At 39.7% G+C, this 17,189-nt stretch overlaps 1 protein-coding gene across 11 annotated transcripts in view; it reads right to left on the bottom strand.

The window, feature by feature from the left end:
* Positions 1-12,448: 12,448 nt before the first annotated feature.
* The window catches only part of ADGRL2 (adhesion G protein-coupled receptor L2), a 128,718-nt gene continuing 123,977 nt past the window's right edge, over positions 12,449-17,189 (bottom strand). For 4 of the 11 annotated variants that reach the window (XM_075711499.1, XM_075711501.1, XM_075711502.1 and 1 more), the window contains 2 exons: positions 16,516-16,644; positions 12,449-13,203 (listed from right to left, as the gene is read on the bottom strand). In XM_075711499.1, the coding sequence (XP_075567614.1) occupies positions 12,449-13,203; positions 16,516-16,644 (884 nt within the window). Of the gene's footprint in view, positions 13,204-13,884; positions 13,923-15,686; positions 15,705-16,208; positions 16,291-16,515; positions 16,645-17,189 lie in introns of those variants that run through there. The other 7 variants (XM_075711506.1, XM_075711507.1, XM_075711504.1 and 4 more) reach the window with 5 other exon arrangements.

Below are 17,189 nucleotides of genomic sequence, written 5' to 3'. Positions count from 1 at the left end.
AGCAAGTGATGCACAATGCAATTGCTCACCACCCGCCGACCGATACCCAGACAGTTCCCGAGCAGCGATCGCTGCTCCCTGGCCACCCCCCCCCCCCAGTTTATATACTGAGCATGACGTCATATGGTATGGAATAGCCCTTTGGTCAGTTTGGATCAACTATTCTGGCTGTGCCCCCTCCCAGTTTCTTGTGCGTCTGGCAGAGCATGGGAAGCTGAAAAAGTCCTTGACTGGCATAAGCAGTACTCAGCAACAACTAAAAACATCAGCATGTTATCAACATTCTTCTCCTACTAAATCCAAAACACAGCACTATGCCTGCTGCTAGGAAGAAAATTAACTCTATCCCAGCCGAAACCAGGACATGCACACAGGAGCAAGGTTACAAGTAGTGAAGAGAAACAAAGCATTTTTCCATGGCTGGAAAGCAGTTTGAAAAACTGAGGTCATCTTTGTCTTTATTTTTAACGTCCAGTACCCAAGTCTAAGAATGAAAAAACTGAAATATGATAAGATCCTCTTAATGATTCAGAAGAGAAATCATAATCTCACTGAAGTCAGCAAAAAGTTTTGCCATTGATTTAACTGGGGCCTGGCTTCTCTACAGGCTTTGCTGTTACGAACAGTAATCTGGTGCTGATGGCAGAACAAAACATGGCAACAAGAAATATGTTGCAAAAGCTTCTGTCTTCTGTTCTCTTTTCTTCCTGTTGAAGCTGCTACTGTGGCCCAGTGCTGGGCTTGGATTATGCGGTACCTGTTATTTTCTACCAACTGGACTAGTTGACCTGGATTCTTTTACTCATAGGGTCATTTGGCCATCGCAAGAGGTTGAATACGCATAAATATAAATGGGTGAGTTGTCTTTGTTTCCTAAGAGGAAATAATGCACGAAATTTTGTCATTCCCCAGCCCCCAACTGTTCAATTACAGCTTAGCTGCTGAGAGAAAAGTGAGTAAGTAGTGAGCATTAAATGACCTGACAGTACCAGACAGCAAACCTCACTCTGTTCCCATTAACTGGTGCAGGTCTGGAATAATCTCACAGACCTCAATCAAAAGATACTCCTTTCGTACTGGCGTAAACTGAGTCAAAACTTATTTGGGCAGACCCTGCATGCTCTGCCACTCCCTGTTGTAACAGAACGCCTGCTTGTGTACTGCCTCATAACTACAATGAAACGATTGTGATAATCTTTCAGTATTTCAGGAAAAATATTCGCAAGAGATCTGTATCAGGAGGCCAGAATATTTTTCCATAATTCAATGAAGCCAACCAGATATCGTTATGACCTCTCAAATGGAGGAGTTACAGAATTCAATTTCATTCCTTATACTGACTTTTTTCGACTGGATGCTTTCAGTAAGTCTTGCTGCCTCTAGTGCCCAGGACTACACACATTTCAGTACACTGAGCAGCTCTGCAGCTGTTAAGCTATTGTCTGGAGCTACCACTTTTTTCTCACTGGGAGTATAACCTATTGCACTTCATTCTGGAGCACAGAGCAGACAGCAACATGCTGATCCACCATTCACATGGGGACACTTTAGATCATTCCTTTGTCCTGTTTTGGAAGATAACGAAATGCTAAATATTTGACATGCAGGAACCCTTTCCTTTACCTGCTTAAGCATCATCACCATTCATTCAGGAGAAATGCAGCTCTTCTGCAAGCAAGTGGTGCTGGGGGTTTGAAGATATGTAGATTTGCTAGGCTGAATGCAACTTTGTGCCATCCATGGAGTACATAAGTCAATGAACAAAAGGTTCTTTTCATTTCAGCGTTTGCTAATGGATACTTTCTTTACCGTGTTCCCCGCTGGTGTTGCTGATTCTTACACCAAATACACCGGCTACTATGCAGATCATTTCAAGAGCAGCCTGTCTGTATCTTTGTAGTGAACAGAGACCTTGAAAGCTATTCTATTCCCGATATATTTAATCAGAATAATGTGAAACAGATACAATTTTCTATATCACATAGTGCAAAAGGACTCAGTTTTTGTTGGAAGGAAAAGTTTATCTAAATAATAAGTTAGCAAGCTTTTAGAACCTTGCTAATTGCAACAAGTTACTGGAAGACTCCCTTCAAACTACTGAAACTTGTATATCAGTGTGTAAAGAAGCAAACCAAACAAGGCTAGTGTTTTTTGAACAGTTTTCCAGATCCTGATTCTTCTGCTCCAAAGACATATATTTTGTGTTTCCTTTTCCTGACAAATGCAAATCAAATAGTAACTGATTACATTTCAGTGTAATCATCATATTCTACGGAAGTGTTGAGGAGCAGACAGAAAGGAGCTGTTTGTTTTTAGCAGGGCAACCAAGAGCTTTTCTGTGTGTATGTTTAATGAATGAATCAGCCTACTTTAGCACACAATTGCTTAGATCGATAATTATTCAAGAAACAATACTGCCTTGGGAAAATCTATAGTAATAAAAAAGAAATCTGGATGGGCTGAATAACCTTTTCAGGCAGATATTTATCTCCAAATGAAGCTATTTTTTGTAAAGTTTCTATTCTTTAGAAAATGCATTATTGGATGGTTAAAAAATAATCAGATTGTTAGTGTTTAGAGTCTGGAGTTCAGGGTGGCAGTGAAATAAAGCATTAATGGATGGTATTCTCAGATGCATAGCCAGGAAGATTGTTAGGTTTTAAGTATAAAGTCAAAGTGGCAATATGAGCTGAATCTATGCATCTGTACTCTAGTGACAACTGTTACCATTACCAATATGAACAGATAGCAGGTTCTAATTAAAGTTACAAGCCAGAGGGAATAGGCATTAAGAAAGAAAAGAATAATTCCATGAATAAATTGCACTTGATTTACTAGTTCACAAAAAAGGTCTAAAAATTAGTATCTGAAATTACTTTAAATACAGGATCTATCAAACCACAGAACAATAATCAAGTCGACCTAATTAGAACACTTATAACTATAAGCAGCATGTAGCATGTTCTTATCTTGACGTGGGGAGACCAAGTAGTCCCCTAAGTGCCAGTTAATCTACAAGAAACTTTTGCTGAGACCTAGAAGAAACCCCCTGCAGCAGCTACCTGCTTACTTTAGATTTCCGACTATCTGGAATATAGCTTCTTGTACTCTCTGCATCTGCATTAAGAGCAGTTTGTGTGTGCACACCATGAGCTGGCTCATAAAAGGTCCTCAGCAAATTACACAGCACTTTGTAGGAGCAGTTTTGTCCATAAATGTAGGTTAGCCTTTTTTATGTGTAGGTGCCACTTTTACTTACACTTTTGCTTACTTTTAGTATTCATTCAGGCCAGCAATCCTTTAAATAAGAAACAAACATTGTCTCTGCAGATATATGGCTTTTAAGAGTGGACGTAGACCAGATTCCTTAAGTGATGCTGAGGAGTACAATCCCGTGCTTATTACCAGCACCTCTGGACACGTAACACTGCCTTGCTGGTACGGATCCGCCTTGTTCTCAGGGTGTATTCATAGCTTTAGAAAACTGGACCAGATAATTTACAGGAAGTCTATGCTAAGGCAAATACCTAACCAACTTCCTCTCGCTAGGTGTATTGACCGTTTTCTTCATTTTCAGTGGTTTTGTGAGTGGTAGTGTTTTGGCCCACTGAAAGAAGTCGTTTTGGTTAAATTCAGTTTTGAAAGTGTGCTTTGAAAATTTCAAGACATGCTTGGAATGAAAGATTTCTTGACTGCTTTCTGTAAGCGTATTGTGATCTGCCAATGCTATGAGGTAAATATGAATTAACAAGTTTGAAGAGTTAGAAATGCTTCACTAAACTGAAGTATTTTGTCAAACTACCCAGATGAGTGGACACTGGTACGATTTTTCTCTCTTGCCTTGAAGGGGCAGCAGCTACTGGTGCTGGAAAGGAGAGAAATGAGAAAAAGCGAAATTAATTCTGTACCTCATTTGATTCATATTATACTTTTATTTTCTCCTCCACCTGTCTGTATTCTCTTCCCTGCCCCAGCGTTTGAAAAAAAGTCCAGGCTCAGGCTCTTCAGCAGCCTCTAACGTGCTTGGAAACCTTCACTGTTTCATATAAACTTGCATGTGTTTGTGCTTTGTGATGGAGACAACCCTGTCACCAGCCATTTCAGCTATGGTTGACGCTCTCCTCAGGATGGTTTTTAGCAGTAGCTTCACATTAAGCTACTCCCGCCTGAGAGAAATAGGGAGCTGAGTGCCCAGGTCAACATTTGCAGCAGTAGCATGACTGTAACTCGGCGCAGATACCGAAAGTAGGCCGCTGTGAGCAGGTCTTCAGTGGCATGCTAAGGGGCTAACTACTCTGGCCAGCCCAATTTTGACTCTTTGAGTTTCTTAGCTGGAAGCTGTGTGTGGGAAATGGAGGGCCCTGAGTGCACCTCGGTGTTGTGGTGCTTGCCTTTGGCTGGAGAGCATCTACACACCACCCTGCAGGCCACCTGGCACGGCCGGTACCATGAACATGGCGCTACATGGTCTTTCAGCAGCTTCACAGAGCCCCTCGCGTGAGATGTACGTTACGTCAAAACCCATGGAGTTTTTGGATCTGCACAGGCAGGATCTGTGACCCTTCTGCAACACAAACAGTGAACCTGGTGTGGTCAGAGCCTTCAGCTGCCATGTGGTGAAAACAAAGAGCTGGAGGAAATTTTACAGCCTGGTTTCATAGCAAAGGGATACACATGGGCTCGCAGAGATTTGGAAACTTTTGCAAATGCAGCTCTTGCTGCAATGAGCCAGCTGAAGTACGGGCTCTGCGGCTGGTGCAGAGCTTCGACGGTGGCATTCGTACCGCAAAGTTACAGAGAGTTAAAGGGCTTATCTCCAGACAAATTGTAATTCTTGTCAGGACGGTAGCTTCAGCAGGGGAAGGGAAGGAGCCCCTTTGTAACCTAATTTCTGGATTGTGGCACTCACGACGAGGCAGTGACACTGCTTGTAGTGCCTGGCTTGCCTTGGCTCACCTCCGCTGTGACGACGTGGCTGCACATGCGCAGTAGCACAACTCGGCCTGACAAAATGTCTTTAGTGACAAAAATGTATGTGTCTACAAGGTTAGAATTACTTCTGCCTCTGAAGTGATGCCTGTTTTACCTGTGGATAACATACCTTGGGATTTCAGTGCCTAAATTCCACCTAAGTTTCACTTTGAACAGTTAAGTGCTTTTTGGGTCTGACATCGAGCAGCTCCGCATTTAAGCACATAGAGCAGAGGAAGCATCGCCAAAAGAGATGTAAATGCTCAGGGCAAGAAAATTGTGCCTCTCTAACATTAAAATTAAGTCAATCGTGCACCTGCTTGGAGTGGAGGGAACGGTTGATGTAATTTATTTAGGTTTTTTAAAAAAAAAAAAAATCCTTGTAAAAATATCCCTACCAAGAAGCCATTAAAGCAAACCAGTATTGAGGAAATGAGAGCTAAAGCAGTTGTGCATTAGAAACTAAGAGGTAGAGCCAGACTAAATGGTCAATTTTTTTATCATGGCAAAAGGCTAATGGTATAGTGCCCCAACACTCTGTATTCAAACTGGTGCTGTCTGGAAAAGGGGATGAGTATGCTAGCTGAAAGGTGGCACTGTTTGCTGTTAACAGAGAATTATTTCAGTTAATCAGAACTAGGGAAGATTGTGAATGACCGGGGTTAACAAAGTGAATAAATGGGCAGTGTGATGCAGATGAAATGCAATGCTGACAAATACAAGGTTGGGCACATATTCAAGGGAATAATTGGAAGTATTTGTAGCCTTTGCAGGGTTCTAAATTAACCGTAACTATTTAGGTCATTACTTGCTATGATCAGCTTAGTGGAAAAAATTGTGTTGTGAAGGGATACTATGAAAACAAAAGGTGATGTGAGACCATGGGGGGGTGGCGGGAAGCACAGAACAGAAAATACAATTCCATCCATAAATCAACAATAATAATTCATCCATAATTTTGTTCTTGCCCTACCTCCTAAAGCATATTCACAAAAAGTAATTCTGTGGACTCGCAACTAAGCGGTTAGAGAAAAGGAGGAGGCTGAAAACAAGGATTTGTTTATAAAAGAGTCAAGTAATAGGAGACGGAGGGGAAGTATTTAAAACAATGAGTGGTATAAAGAATACAAGCCATGAAGTTTCTATTTATCCTGCTAATGCAAAAAAGAAGCAAAGTGGTATATTTAAAGTGAATGAAAATGAATTATTTTCATGAAAACCTCGTTAACCTTTGGGAGTCATTCTCTTAAGCAATCATGGAGGCCGAAAGTTCGGCAGCATTGTGCTGTTCTAAAGCAATTCCACGCTACAAGAGGACTGGAACAGTTATTCCTGATAGCTAGTCACTGCTGCTTATTCAGAGATCCTGCTTCTCCATTAGCAAAGTCCGTACAGATACTAACCTGCTGCTTCCGATTTGTGAAACAGACCTTTTAATGTGCATAGGGGGTTTTGTGCTCAGCTTTGCTGTCTCTTAACTTTAAACTGGTTGGCAGTTGTGCTGGTTTTGGCTGGGGTAGGGTTAACTTTTTCCATAGAAGCTTGTATGGGGCTATGGTTTGGATTTGTGCTGGAAACAGTGTTGATAACACAGGGATGTTTTGGTTGTTGCTGAGCAGTGCTTACAGAGAGTCAAGGCCTTTTCTGCTCCTCACCCCACCCCAGCAGCGAGCAGGCTGGGGGGCACAAGGAGTTGGGAGGGGACACAGCTGGGACAGCTGACCCAAGGGATATTCCATACCATACGACATCATGCTCAGCATATAGAGCTGGGGGAAGAAGCAGCAATGGGGGGCACGTTCAGAGTGATGGTGTTTGTCCTCCCAAGGAACCGTTACATGTGATGGAGCCTTGTTTTCCTGGAGATGGCTGAACACCTGCCTGCCCGTGGGAAGTAGGGAATGAATTCCTTGGTTTGCTTTGCTTGTGTGCATGGCTTTTCTTTACTTATTAAAATGTCTTTATCTCAACCCACGAGTTTTCTCCCTTTTACTCTTCTGATGCTCTCCCCCATCCCACTGGGGAGGAGCGAGCGGCTGTGTGGGGCTCAGTTGCCAGCTGGGTTAAACCACGACAGCAGTGCCGTCTACATTGTGCCAGTCTGCATCCTAGCCCAGCACACAGAAGGAGGTGTGCGCCCAAGGAAGAAATGCTTAAGAATTACAGCACAAGAAGGACATGGACCTGCTGGAGCGGGTCCAGAGGAGGCCACAGAAATGATCCGAGGGCTGGAGCCCCTCTCCTACGAGGCCAGGCTCAGGGAGCTGGGGGTGCTCAGCCTGGAGAGGAGGGGGCTGCGGGGAGGCCTGAGTGCGGCCTGGCGGTGCTGAGAGGGGCCTGTAGGGAGGGTGGGGGCAAGCTTTTTAGCAAGGCCTGTTGTGACAGGACAAGGAGTAATGGATTTAAACTAAAGGAGGGTAGATTTAGTCTGGATATAAGGAAGAAACTTTACACTGAGGGTGGTGAGGCAGTGGCCCAGGTTGCCCAGAGAGGCGGTGGAGGCCCCATCCCTGGCAACATCCCAGGCCAGGCTGGACGGGGCTCGGAGCACCCTGGGCTGGTTAGAGCTGTCCCTGCTCGCTGCAGGGGCTGGGCTGGATGGCCTCTAAAGGTCCCTTCCAACCCAAAGCATTCTGTGATTCTATACATAAACTTGACTGCAGAAGAATTTTCTTGATAAAACTACTCATTCTGAATGTTATTTCTGCAACTGTGGCTGTATCTGCATCTGGGATCCCGGACTGACGACTTCAGCAGCTGGTGCATTATATGGAATGGTCCTTTAAAAATCTCCTTGCTGCCGAGTTGAGGCTTGTGTGATTTTCAGTAGCATTTATAACCACTCAGGCTGCACCATGGTGTGATCTGTTTCACATGCCAGGAAGTTTGATGGGGAGCGGTTGAGATTAATGATGACATAATACAGTAAGAAGAGATAGTAATGCTCTTAGGCATGAATTAATGAAATACCATTGAGAATTTATCCTGCATGAATAAAAGGATTTGGAAGTTGTCGTTCTAAAAACCACATGAAGGATTTCACTGAAAAAAAACTCCGAACGCTCTGTTGAAATAGCCAGGGTCCTAATGAACCTTTACTCCAGATTTTTGTCAGAGCTGGATGATTGAGCTGGATCAATTAATTGAATTCCTACTAATTTACAAAGTGTTTATATAAACGAGAGGCACAGATCTCATGCTTCCAGGGCTGTGGTGGTGCTTATTTTTACCCCCAACTCAATGCAAAGCTGGATTCCAACCTGTGGTGTAGTTGCGGAGTAGAGACCCAGCATGCCAATGGCACCCATAAATCTGGGGTCCTTATCTCATAGTGCAGCCATACGGCAAGACCCTTGCTTATTGAAATGGTAGCAATGCTCTTCATCAATGTGGAGGGTGACTGTCACCATCTATTTAAAAAAAAAAATCTAAGGTATGCTTTACTGTGACCTCCCTGGCCTAAGTGTCTTTGCAGGGCTACAGGTGAGGTGGAACTGAGGAATTACTGCTGCGTCCCATCACTTTTCATTCTCCATCGTCCCCTCGAATTAGTGCGTTAAAACCCCAGTGAAGATGTTCGTATATATCCAATTGTCTATCTGTAGCTTCTCTTGATTTAAAAAATAATTTTATTCAGGGATAAAACTTTACACTAGCATATGTTGTCACATAACCAAATCTAGAAGACAAGTTTTGTTAGTTTTGAGGCAAAGCGGGGTAACAACAGTACACGGGGACTGTTTCCTTTTTTTTTTTTTGTTAATGTCCGAGTAGTCCAGAAAAAAATTTCCTTAAAAATTAGGACATAAAATATGACACATATCTTATCCGTAACTTATGTCAATTTGAAACACCTTTTATTGCCTACATAAGTGAATATATGTAAACTTTATTAGTAATTTCATTTCCAATTTAAAAGAAGCAAAGGTGTATTGTAGAATTCACAGATAAAGGTTAATTTTAACTATAAAGGTATTACCAGTGTTGCATTTCTTCATGTTATGGTTCACTTATGTAGAATTGAGATGTATTTGATATTAAACAATGCATAGCACCATTATACAACAGTTCACTAAATGCACATCCCATTTAATCTTTTGTAGGAATTAATATAACTGGACTGAAGTTACAAGGAAGAATTGAACTGAGCCAGTAGGGTTAACACTGATACTAACAGGAGATTACTAGCCATAAGAAAATTACAGCTCTTCTGAAAGACAGTGCCTAAAATAGCAGCATATCCTTGGCACCGTCATAGGAACTGGTTAACTGACGACCCTGAAGAAACACTTGTTTCCATTAATTCTGCTGTCATTATTTCGCTATTCTCGAACTCTTCCTCTGAATTCTTCTGTCCTTCTGATCCCAAGACAAGACGGCAGGAATGTGAGAGAGAACATAAAGAAATTACAATAAGCTGTCGGCTATATAATTATATTGTAACCTACTACACTGAGAAGTTACACCAACAGAAATTTGGCAAGGTATCGGCTGCTAGCTGCTAGCTAAACACAGGACACTCACTAGCGTAACATTAAAAAAACCAGGCTCACTAAAAAGCAACATCTACATTACAAAGAAGCTAACAAAAGAATTCCCTTATGATACTTAGGTTCAGCTGGTTCATCTTAGGTTCATCAGCTACATTTTCTTGTTTTATGAATACTTGTTACATTTGCAATTGAATATATATTCAAGATCACAATGCTACAAACCTTTTTCCAGCATGTAGTTTTGCCACCTTTAGTTAGACACAAAGGAGTACTTGCTCGAACTAGGGTTGAAGATTCTGCTGAAAGTTGGTGATGTTACTAGGTCATGTGTACTGTAATTGCTTGAGCACCACAATTTTTAAATCCCTAAGACATGATTTCCTAGGTAGAAGGCAGCAAGTATGCTTTTAAGTTGCCAGACAGACCAAGGGAATCGTTCTTGCTCCAAAGTCTGCTGTATACCCTGAATCAGAACAAATTCTTATTTCATAGAGACTTCAGATTTTTAAAGCATCTCTACTAAACAGAAGTAAACAAGTTTCTGACTGAATTTTAAATGCTTCAGTGATTCTACTGTAAACAGAATAACTTTTAAGTGTTAAGGAACATACTGGCAAGAGTTACCAGTAGGGTCAATGGTGAAGATGCCTTTTTCTTCAAGAACAACTGCTACGGTGTCACAGTCCTGATTACAGATATATTGAGGTTACCTGAACCCCGCGGTTCCATCTCAACCTGGATTTTTTTTTTTTTTTTTAACAGAGTTTGAATTGTCTCAACAGCAGGAAGTCTTGCCCAAAATATTCTTCTGAAATCCAAACTTCTTCAAAATACATTGATTTATTTTCCAAATGGACTTTATATATTCCAATGCATTAGATGGTAACAGAATTGATACGGCTTTCAAATGAACTTTTGCTGTTCTCATACATACAGTCACAGTGGCCACACATGAAACTGCGGCCTCTGTGATGACAGGGCATTAACTTCAGAGTTATTTGGAAGAACATAATCTTGGAAGTCGTGACAAATGAAGTCCTTGGCGTTATCTTTGAGAGGCCCTGGTTGAGAGGAATAAAAGAGGCTTGGGAATCAAGACAACTAAGCCTTCAGACTTCCAATTTTGCCACTGATTTGTAGATAACATCTTGGGCATCAGCTGCCTTCTGCAGATCTCTAGTCTGACAAAAACGGGGACAGTCATGCTTATTTATCTAACTCAAAACAGTGCCGTGATGGATTAATTATTTGGATAGCACTCGGAGTGCTATCCAAATGCTGCTTATTCATGTTTTCCCCACTGCAACAATATATCTTCATCACTAATAATTGACTGCTAATTACTGTTGCCCAGAATATCATAGTGGTGTTTACCACCTTATTTTTAATTTCAGTACAGATGCCTACTTGAAAGTTATGTAAATATATGAAATTACAGTACATTTTCCTAATGACCCTGCCATGTCTGAGTTTGATCCTATTAAATTGTGACTAGAGTAATGAATAGTAAAGATGATCTTTTTTCTGTAGAGCTATAGAGACAGTTTCTATTGTATTCTTGACACTTCAATCATGAAATGTAAAGAAGCCATTCTAAGCAGGATACAGCTGGGTCGAAGGACTGCTGATGCCAATTATGCTTCGTACATAATAATGCACATTTTACCTATTTGGAAAAAAATTCACATTTATTTACTGTCAAACAGGTGTTAAACTTTACACTGGATATTAGTGATGGGCTCATTATTAACAGGTTTACACAAAGGGATGAAAAAAAGCAGAATTTTTTTGAAACAATTTACATTTCATTAGATTTTTATCATAAAATAAATTAATTACTAAATATAGGCAGAAGGAATATGGAAGAGTAATAGTTATGTTTTATTTATTTTTTTTAAAGGACAGGCACCTTTTATTCACGAGAAAGCTTGTGAGAAGTGTCCAGTGTCCCCTTTACCCCTTACCACCCAACCCTGATTAAAGAATGAACAGGGACTTGAGTTACAATCTTTGTTAGCTATACCAAATTTGTGCAAGGCTTGGCATAATTGGCTTCTAAAACAATTTTCTCCCCAAATTATGGTTTTTGGCAATAAAAATTCAAAACATAAGAATAAAAACTAACTTGTCAAAGCAGAACACTGTTTACAGTGAAAAATAAGTGAAAATGGGTAGAACTTGCATTTTAAACATACTACCGTACTATGAACAGAGTGTAAGAAAAACAGCTTATAACGTATGTGCAACCAAGAGCTTTTCACAATATTTTCTTCAAACTCTTTAAAATTATTTTTTAAGGACAATTATATTTCAGTTGGACACAAATGTATTTATTTTACCCTAGCAATAGAACAAAATATAATTTCTTTAGCCATTTTTTCATGAGAACGGTTCATTGTACAGTTGAGGAAATATATGAAATAAGGCCTGTGGCTTGATTGCTAGTGGTTAGACATGTATTCAATCTTTGCCCTAATGGAAAAGATTTGCAGTGAACTGCAAACTGATGCAGAATATCTCTCCTGCTTTTGCAAGTCTTGTCAGGAATAGTAAGGTACAGTAAATTTGTCCCACAGGATTTTAGAGCCTACGCCTTGTATATAATACAATGTAGGCCTAGAAAAAAAAAATGGTGCAGCCATATTTACAAATTTAGTTCACAAACTGCTGCAGTAAAATGGCTGGAAAGTGTTTATTTCTTTTTTTCACAATTTTGTTAAATTCAGCAGCAGAAGATATCTTAAAATACCTTGTTGGTATTTCTTTTCTTTGTAACAAATAATTCATTTTAGTATACTCTGTGTATATACAAAGTTTTTGCTTTATAAAAATTCACAGAACTGCGAGGTCCAGTCATCCCCGTTACTGGAGAACCACAGGGTCAACAGAATCGTCTCTTCAAGCAGATATAAGGGAGCCTGCATGGGACCAATTAAGTCTTTTTAATACTTGTACGTGGCCTTTAATATTTCTTTGCTACACTATTAAAGGCTTGTCACTAGTTGCATTTGTCCTTCTCTAACATCCCCTTCTGGAATACATCCTTCCTTGTTAATGGGAATTATATAGCCGTCGCTATTACCCCTGCTGATTTGATAGTACATCTGAAGCTGATGGCCAGCTCCTAGGTTTGGCATGCTCTTGTAGTAAATGTCCTCGTTTTCGCTCCTCCTGGAGGGAGAGAGATCTTCTTCAACGTCAGGGCTGCTCTCTGGATACGGAGAGTCTCTGAGATTGGGCATGCTCGTGTAAAGAGAGTCTCTGTTGGGGGACTGGAGGTGATCGTCAGCCTCAGCTGTCAGCTGTGAGACGTAGCTGTCGGTTCCCTCGGTCTTCACTTTCTTCTGGGGCTGGTACAGAAGGGAGTGAGTCCGCTGAGGAATGAGGGGGGCCTCAAGCTCTTTGTGGTGGAGCTCCAGCCCGGGGGTGTCACTGTGCATCAAAGATGAGGCATCTGCCACGATGGCGTCATCTTCGCTACTGCTCCCGCCGATCACAGCTTTGGCTGGTAGCGTGCGCTCCAGGTTGTGGTTCTTGCTGCCGCCCCGCAGGTTGTTGTGCACTAATTCTGAAATGATCATTTTCTCAAAAGCAGTATCATTCAGGCTTAGTCCACAGTCTACAACTTGCACACTGTCGTTATAGTCTCCATTGCGCAATGAGTAGCTGTTGTTGAAATTACCATTTAGCGGTAGAGTATCCATGGCACTTGTATCCCTGGCATTGTTCAGTGAATGTCCTGAAATGGAAAAGGACAGCTCTGGTTATTGCCTGATGTGCTTTTTATCACTTAATTATTTTTTTTTTTTAAACGAAATTCTTTAATGTAGTTCAGGACAAAGTTGTACTTGGAAGTAAGACTTGAGAAAAGTTAGGTTATTGAACATTCTCAAATGTAAACAGTTGCCCACCTTATAGGAAAGATGCATTTTTAAAATAGTAACATGTATTTCCTGTGGGGAATAGTGGCATTTTAATTTCTTAATTCAGTGTCAATTCTGTGACTCTTCCACAAGGAACTGTTCACTCCATGCCCTTGCATATGTAATGCAAAGCAATTCATTTGGAAACACCTATGTTTCGAAGTACACCACCATGATTTAGAAAAAGAAAATTAACAGAATTTGTCCTAAACGACACTAAATTAAAAAGGAATTAGATCACAGACATAACTGAAGGTAAATGTACAACATAAACCCACATAACTGGCAAGCAACTACTTTAACAACATTTCTAACATTTTTTCCTTTTTTTTATTTTTGAGATGAAGTAAAGAAAAGAATGAAAAAAATGGATAAATACAAAGAATTTATGTTAAACAAGGACAGCCATCTTTCACACTACAGGGCCCAGGGCCCACAAGCACCATCCAACAACACGATAGACAGCAGGTGGAATGACTCACTTTGGACAACTCACATCATGTCTGTCTGCTCAGGCTATCTGGCCTAAGAGTAGCTGATATATAAAAGAAAGTAAAATGATTTATTGTAACATGATGAAGAATTACTGAGCTTCTCAGCAACTTAGTCAGAGCAAGGGTTCAGCAAATTAGATTACTAAGCAATAACAGCTTTTCTTTTCCCACTTAATGTAATTCTTTTGCACTAATATTCTGTCTGCCAACAACGGCCCCAGGCTTCTAAAGGTCAAAGTTTGCCTGCAGTCTGCATCAGTCACAGTGACAGCGCTGAATGAACCAGAATAGTTAATTAAGAGTTAGGCCCACAGTTACCATGGGCATGGAAGTCAAATGCAGAAATGTTAGGAATTTCTGTAAGTATGGGTCACAGAAATTAAACCAAAGAATAAATATTAGTTGTGGAATGGGAAGAGGAAATCAGCCATGGCTGATATCTCATAGCTGCTGGAGGAATGACAGATTGGGTAAGTCTGCTGGAAACATGAAAAGAAGTTTAAGGGGGAAAAAAATGAAGTCTTATGATGATTAAGGTCTTCATGTTTTTCGTTTTGGCTTTTTTTTTTTTTTTTGGTAAGACGATAAAGAAAAGGTTTTCCTATAGACACAAAGACATGTAAACTATGACAGCACAGTGCTTCCCAAGCAAAGGAAAAAAAAAAAAAAAAAAAAAAAAAAGAAATTAAACAGTCTGAACCATGGAAAGTCAGATGGTTAGAGCATTCCTAGAAAATCACTTTATCTACAGATATGTCTGGAAGTAAAGAAAGAATGGAGTGACTTTACTGAAATGAGACTGACCACTGTGAGGCTGCTGCATTACATGCAAGGCTTGGAGGAGTATAAGAAAAAAGTTGTTTTGGAGAAGATTATACATTTTCCCATTTTGGGTTTTTTTCATAATTAAAGCTGCAGCTTATCCTAGAAAATTCAATCTTCTCTGGAAAATATTGTTTTCAATTAAAAAGTAATTGCATTTTCTCATGAAAAGATTTTTGTCTTCAACTTTAAAGAATAGAGTAATAATTTCCAAATAAATTCTGAGTAATTTTCAAATCATTTTGTACTTGCGTTATTGTTAACTCTTCTCCATGTGTACTGATTTAAACAGTGATGAGGGTTGTTTGAAAGGTCTCTTTAAGCTTTTGATTAAACAACTTTGTAGTTTTGCGATTTCATACATGTTCCAAGATTTTTTCTTGCAATGCATTTAGCTGCACAGAACATACGGCATTTATAAAAGTAGACAACACATGGACCGCATGCTGGCATTCATTTCCCTCATGAAAGTGATTTAATTCTATAATTTTAATTCTCTCTTCTTCTGCTAAACAGATACCAAAATATATCTGATAATCCAAAATGAGTTTTCTATGATATACTGCAGAGTTAAGCATGCTAGAATATATTCAAATTGGTTTGATGAGGCAAATTTTTTTGCCCATGATCAGGTAATTCATTTGAAATCTTTCCATAGCCTGTAGCAAGATTACTGTGGGAATGTAAAAATACAAGTAAATTGTTAAGCATTTCTGCTTGACACTGCTTTGGTTTTAAACAGCAAATTATTTCAGCATTGCATAACTTCTGTTACCAATAGGGTTTGCTACAGACCTCATGTTGTTTCCCAAAAAGCAGTATGCAAGTACTTTTTGAATGTGGAAACATTTCATTTGCAAATTGTGAACCACTTGCCCGCTGAGTCTACTTCATGACCGCTAGTTATGTTTTAATTGTGCCCATTAAAAATCATGCTGAAAAAATTTACATTTGATAGGCAAAGTTAAGTTTTACTCCCATACTTGTCTCTCTGTAGGTTGCTAGAGGAAAGCATAAGGAAAGTAAGAAAACAAGAGAATGAAAATAGAAACTACAGTTCAGTTAAAAAGGAAACTTGAAATAAAAACTGGAAACAAGGTTTTATGAGCTCTTTATCAAAGATTTATTGTTCCAGTTATACTAAAGTGACCTTACGACTCATCAAACAGTAACTGCTAGATATTTACTGATGAATTGCACCGCAGTTAAAAAAAGCAACTAGATAATGCAACAACAAAATGTTAAGTAAGTGATGACACCCTTTATTCCTACAGAACTAAACTGTTCTAACTGTTAGTCTCAAGATTTTCCTACAGGAAAATGCTCTACCATAAAGCTGCACTATACTATAGTTTAGATCTGTTTGACGCTGGATACAATTTTCTACACTGGGGTATCCAAAGGTGTCAAGATGCCTTGCGCTGCTTTTAGTATCTAATCCGTTCCATAAACAGGTTTTTCTCAGCAAGCTTTAGAGTCAACCTTATATTGCATAGACATGATACCTCTAAGTGATATATATCTTGAAGATGGGCTCTCGGACCATGTGGTGTCAGTCCTGTAATAGTATATTAAGATTTATGCCACCTGTGTTAAAAACATGGATAATTATTGGTAAATACTGTTATGGCAAAGGCATTACTATAATATAGTGCAGTTTTACAAGCTGACATTGGCAATACTGTATTTCTCGAACTGACAGAAATTCAGAATGTACGGCTAGGGTATTGCAACTTGAGTTTCTATCTAGGGAAAAGAAGGGATTTGGAGCGAGCCAAGAAAAGCGGTTTTATTCAGGAAGTATAAGCACACCTGGTGAGTTAAACACAGGAGCTGAAGGGGCATTACATACAACTGTTTCAGCGAGCAATGTGTTATAGGGGTTGTTAGTGCCGTGTGGTCGAAGAAGAGGGTTTGTTAGTAGGTAATTGCCAGTCATTCCTAAAGCAAAAGAAACAGAAAAAAAATGTCAGTTCTTTAATTTTAGGCTGACAGTTTCAATAAAGAATATTTTTTATTCATCATGAATCATGTAGGACTTGTCAAATGTAATTCAGCTGAAAATTTCTGAATGTATTTGAGCTATGTATTTGAAATGGGAGTAGGAAAATACAGTTAGATTCCAGTAATTCACAGGTGCTGTCCAAATCCCCAAAGTAAACATCTGGTGAGAGTGACATTTACTAATGTATACAAAATCACTGTTACACAAGAATAGCAATTAAATGTGTAGGGATCAAGGTACTACATAAAGCTATTAGAACTTTAAAAATGATCGTATGGAACACTTCTGTCCAGAATTGAGAGAACTGAATTTCTCAAATTGAAAGGTATTGAAAAATCTCTTATGACAGGATCAGAGCTGTTATTCACTTTATTAAAAACACACGGATAGTGGAAGGGAATTGCTGTTTTCAAACAGACAGTGGGTGACAAACAGCAAGAAGCATCTCTTAGTATATGCAAAAGTATGCATGCTGAGGGGA

Source organism: Pelecanus crispus, chromosome 5 (assembly GCF_030463565.1).
Source record: "Pelecanus crispus isolate bPelCri1 chromosome 5, bPelCri1.pri, whole genome shotgun sequence".
Classification (NCBI taxonomy): Eukaryota; Metazoa; Chordata; class Aves; order Pelecaniformes; family Pelecanidae; genus Pelecanus; species Pelecanus crispus.
The sequence above is the reverse complement of the archived record's forward strand: the minus strand, read 5'-3'. Positions and strand labels throughout refer to the sequence as shown.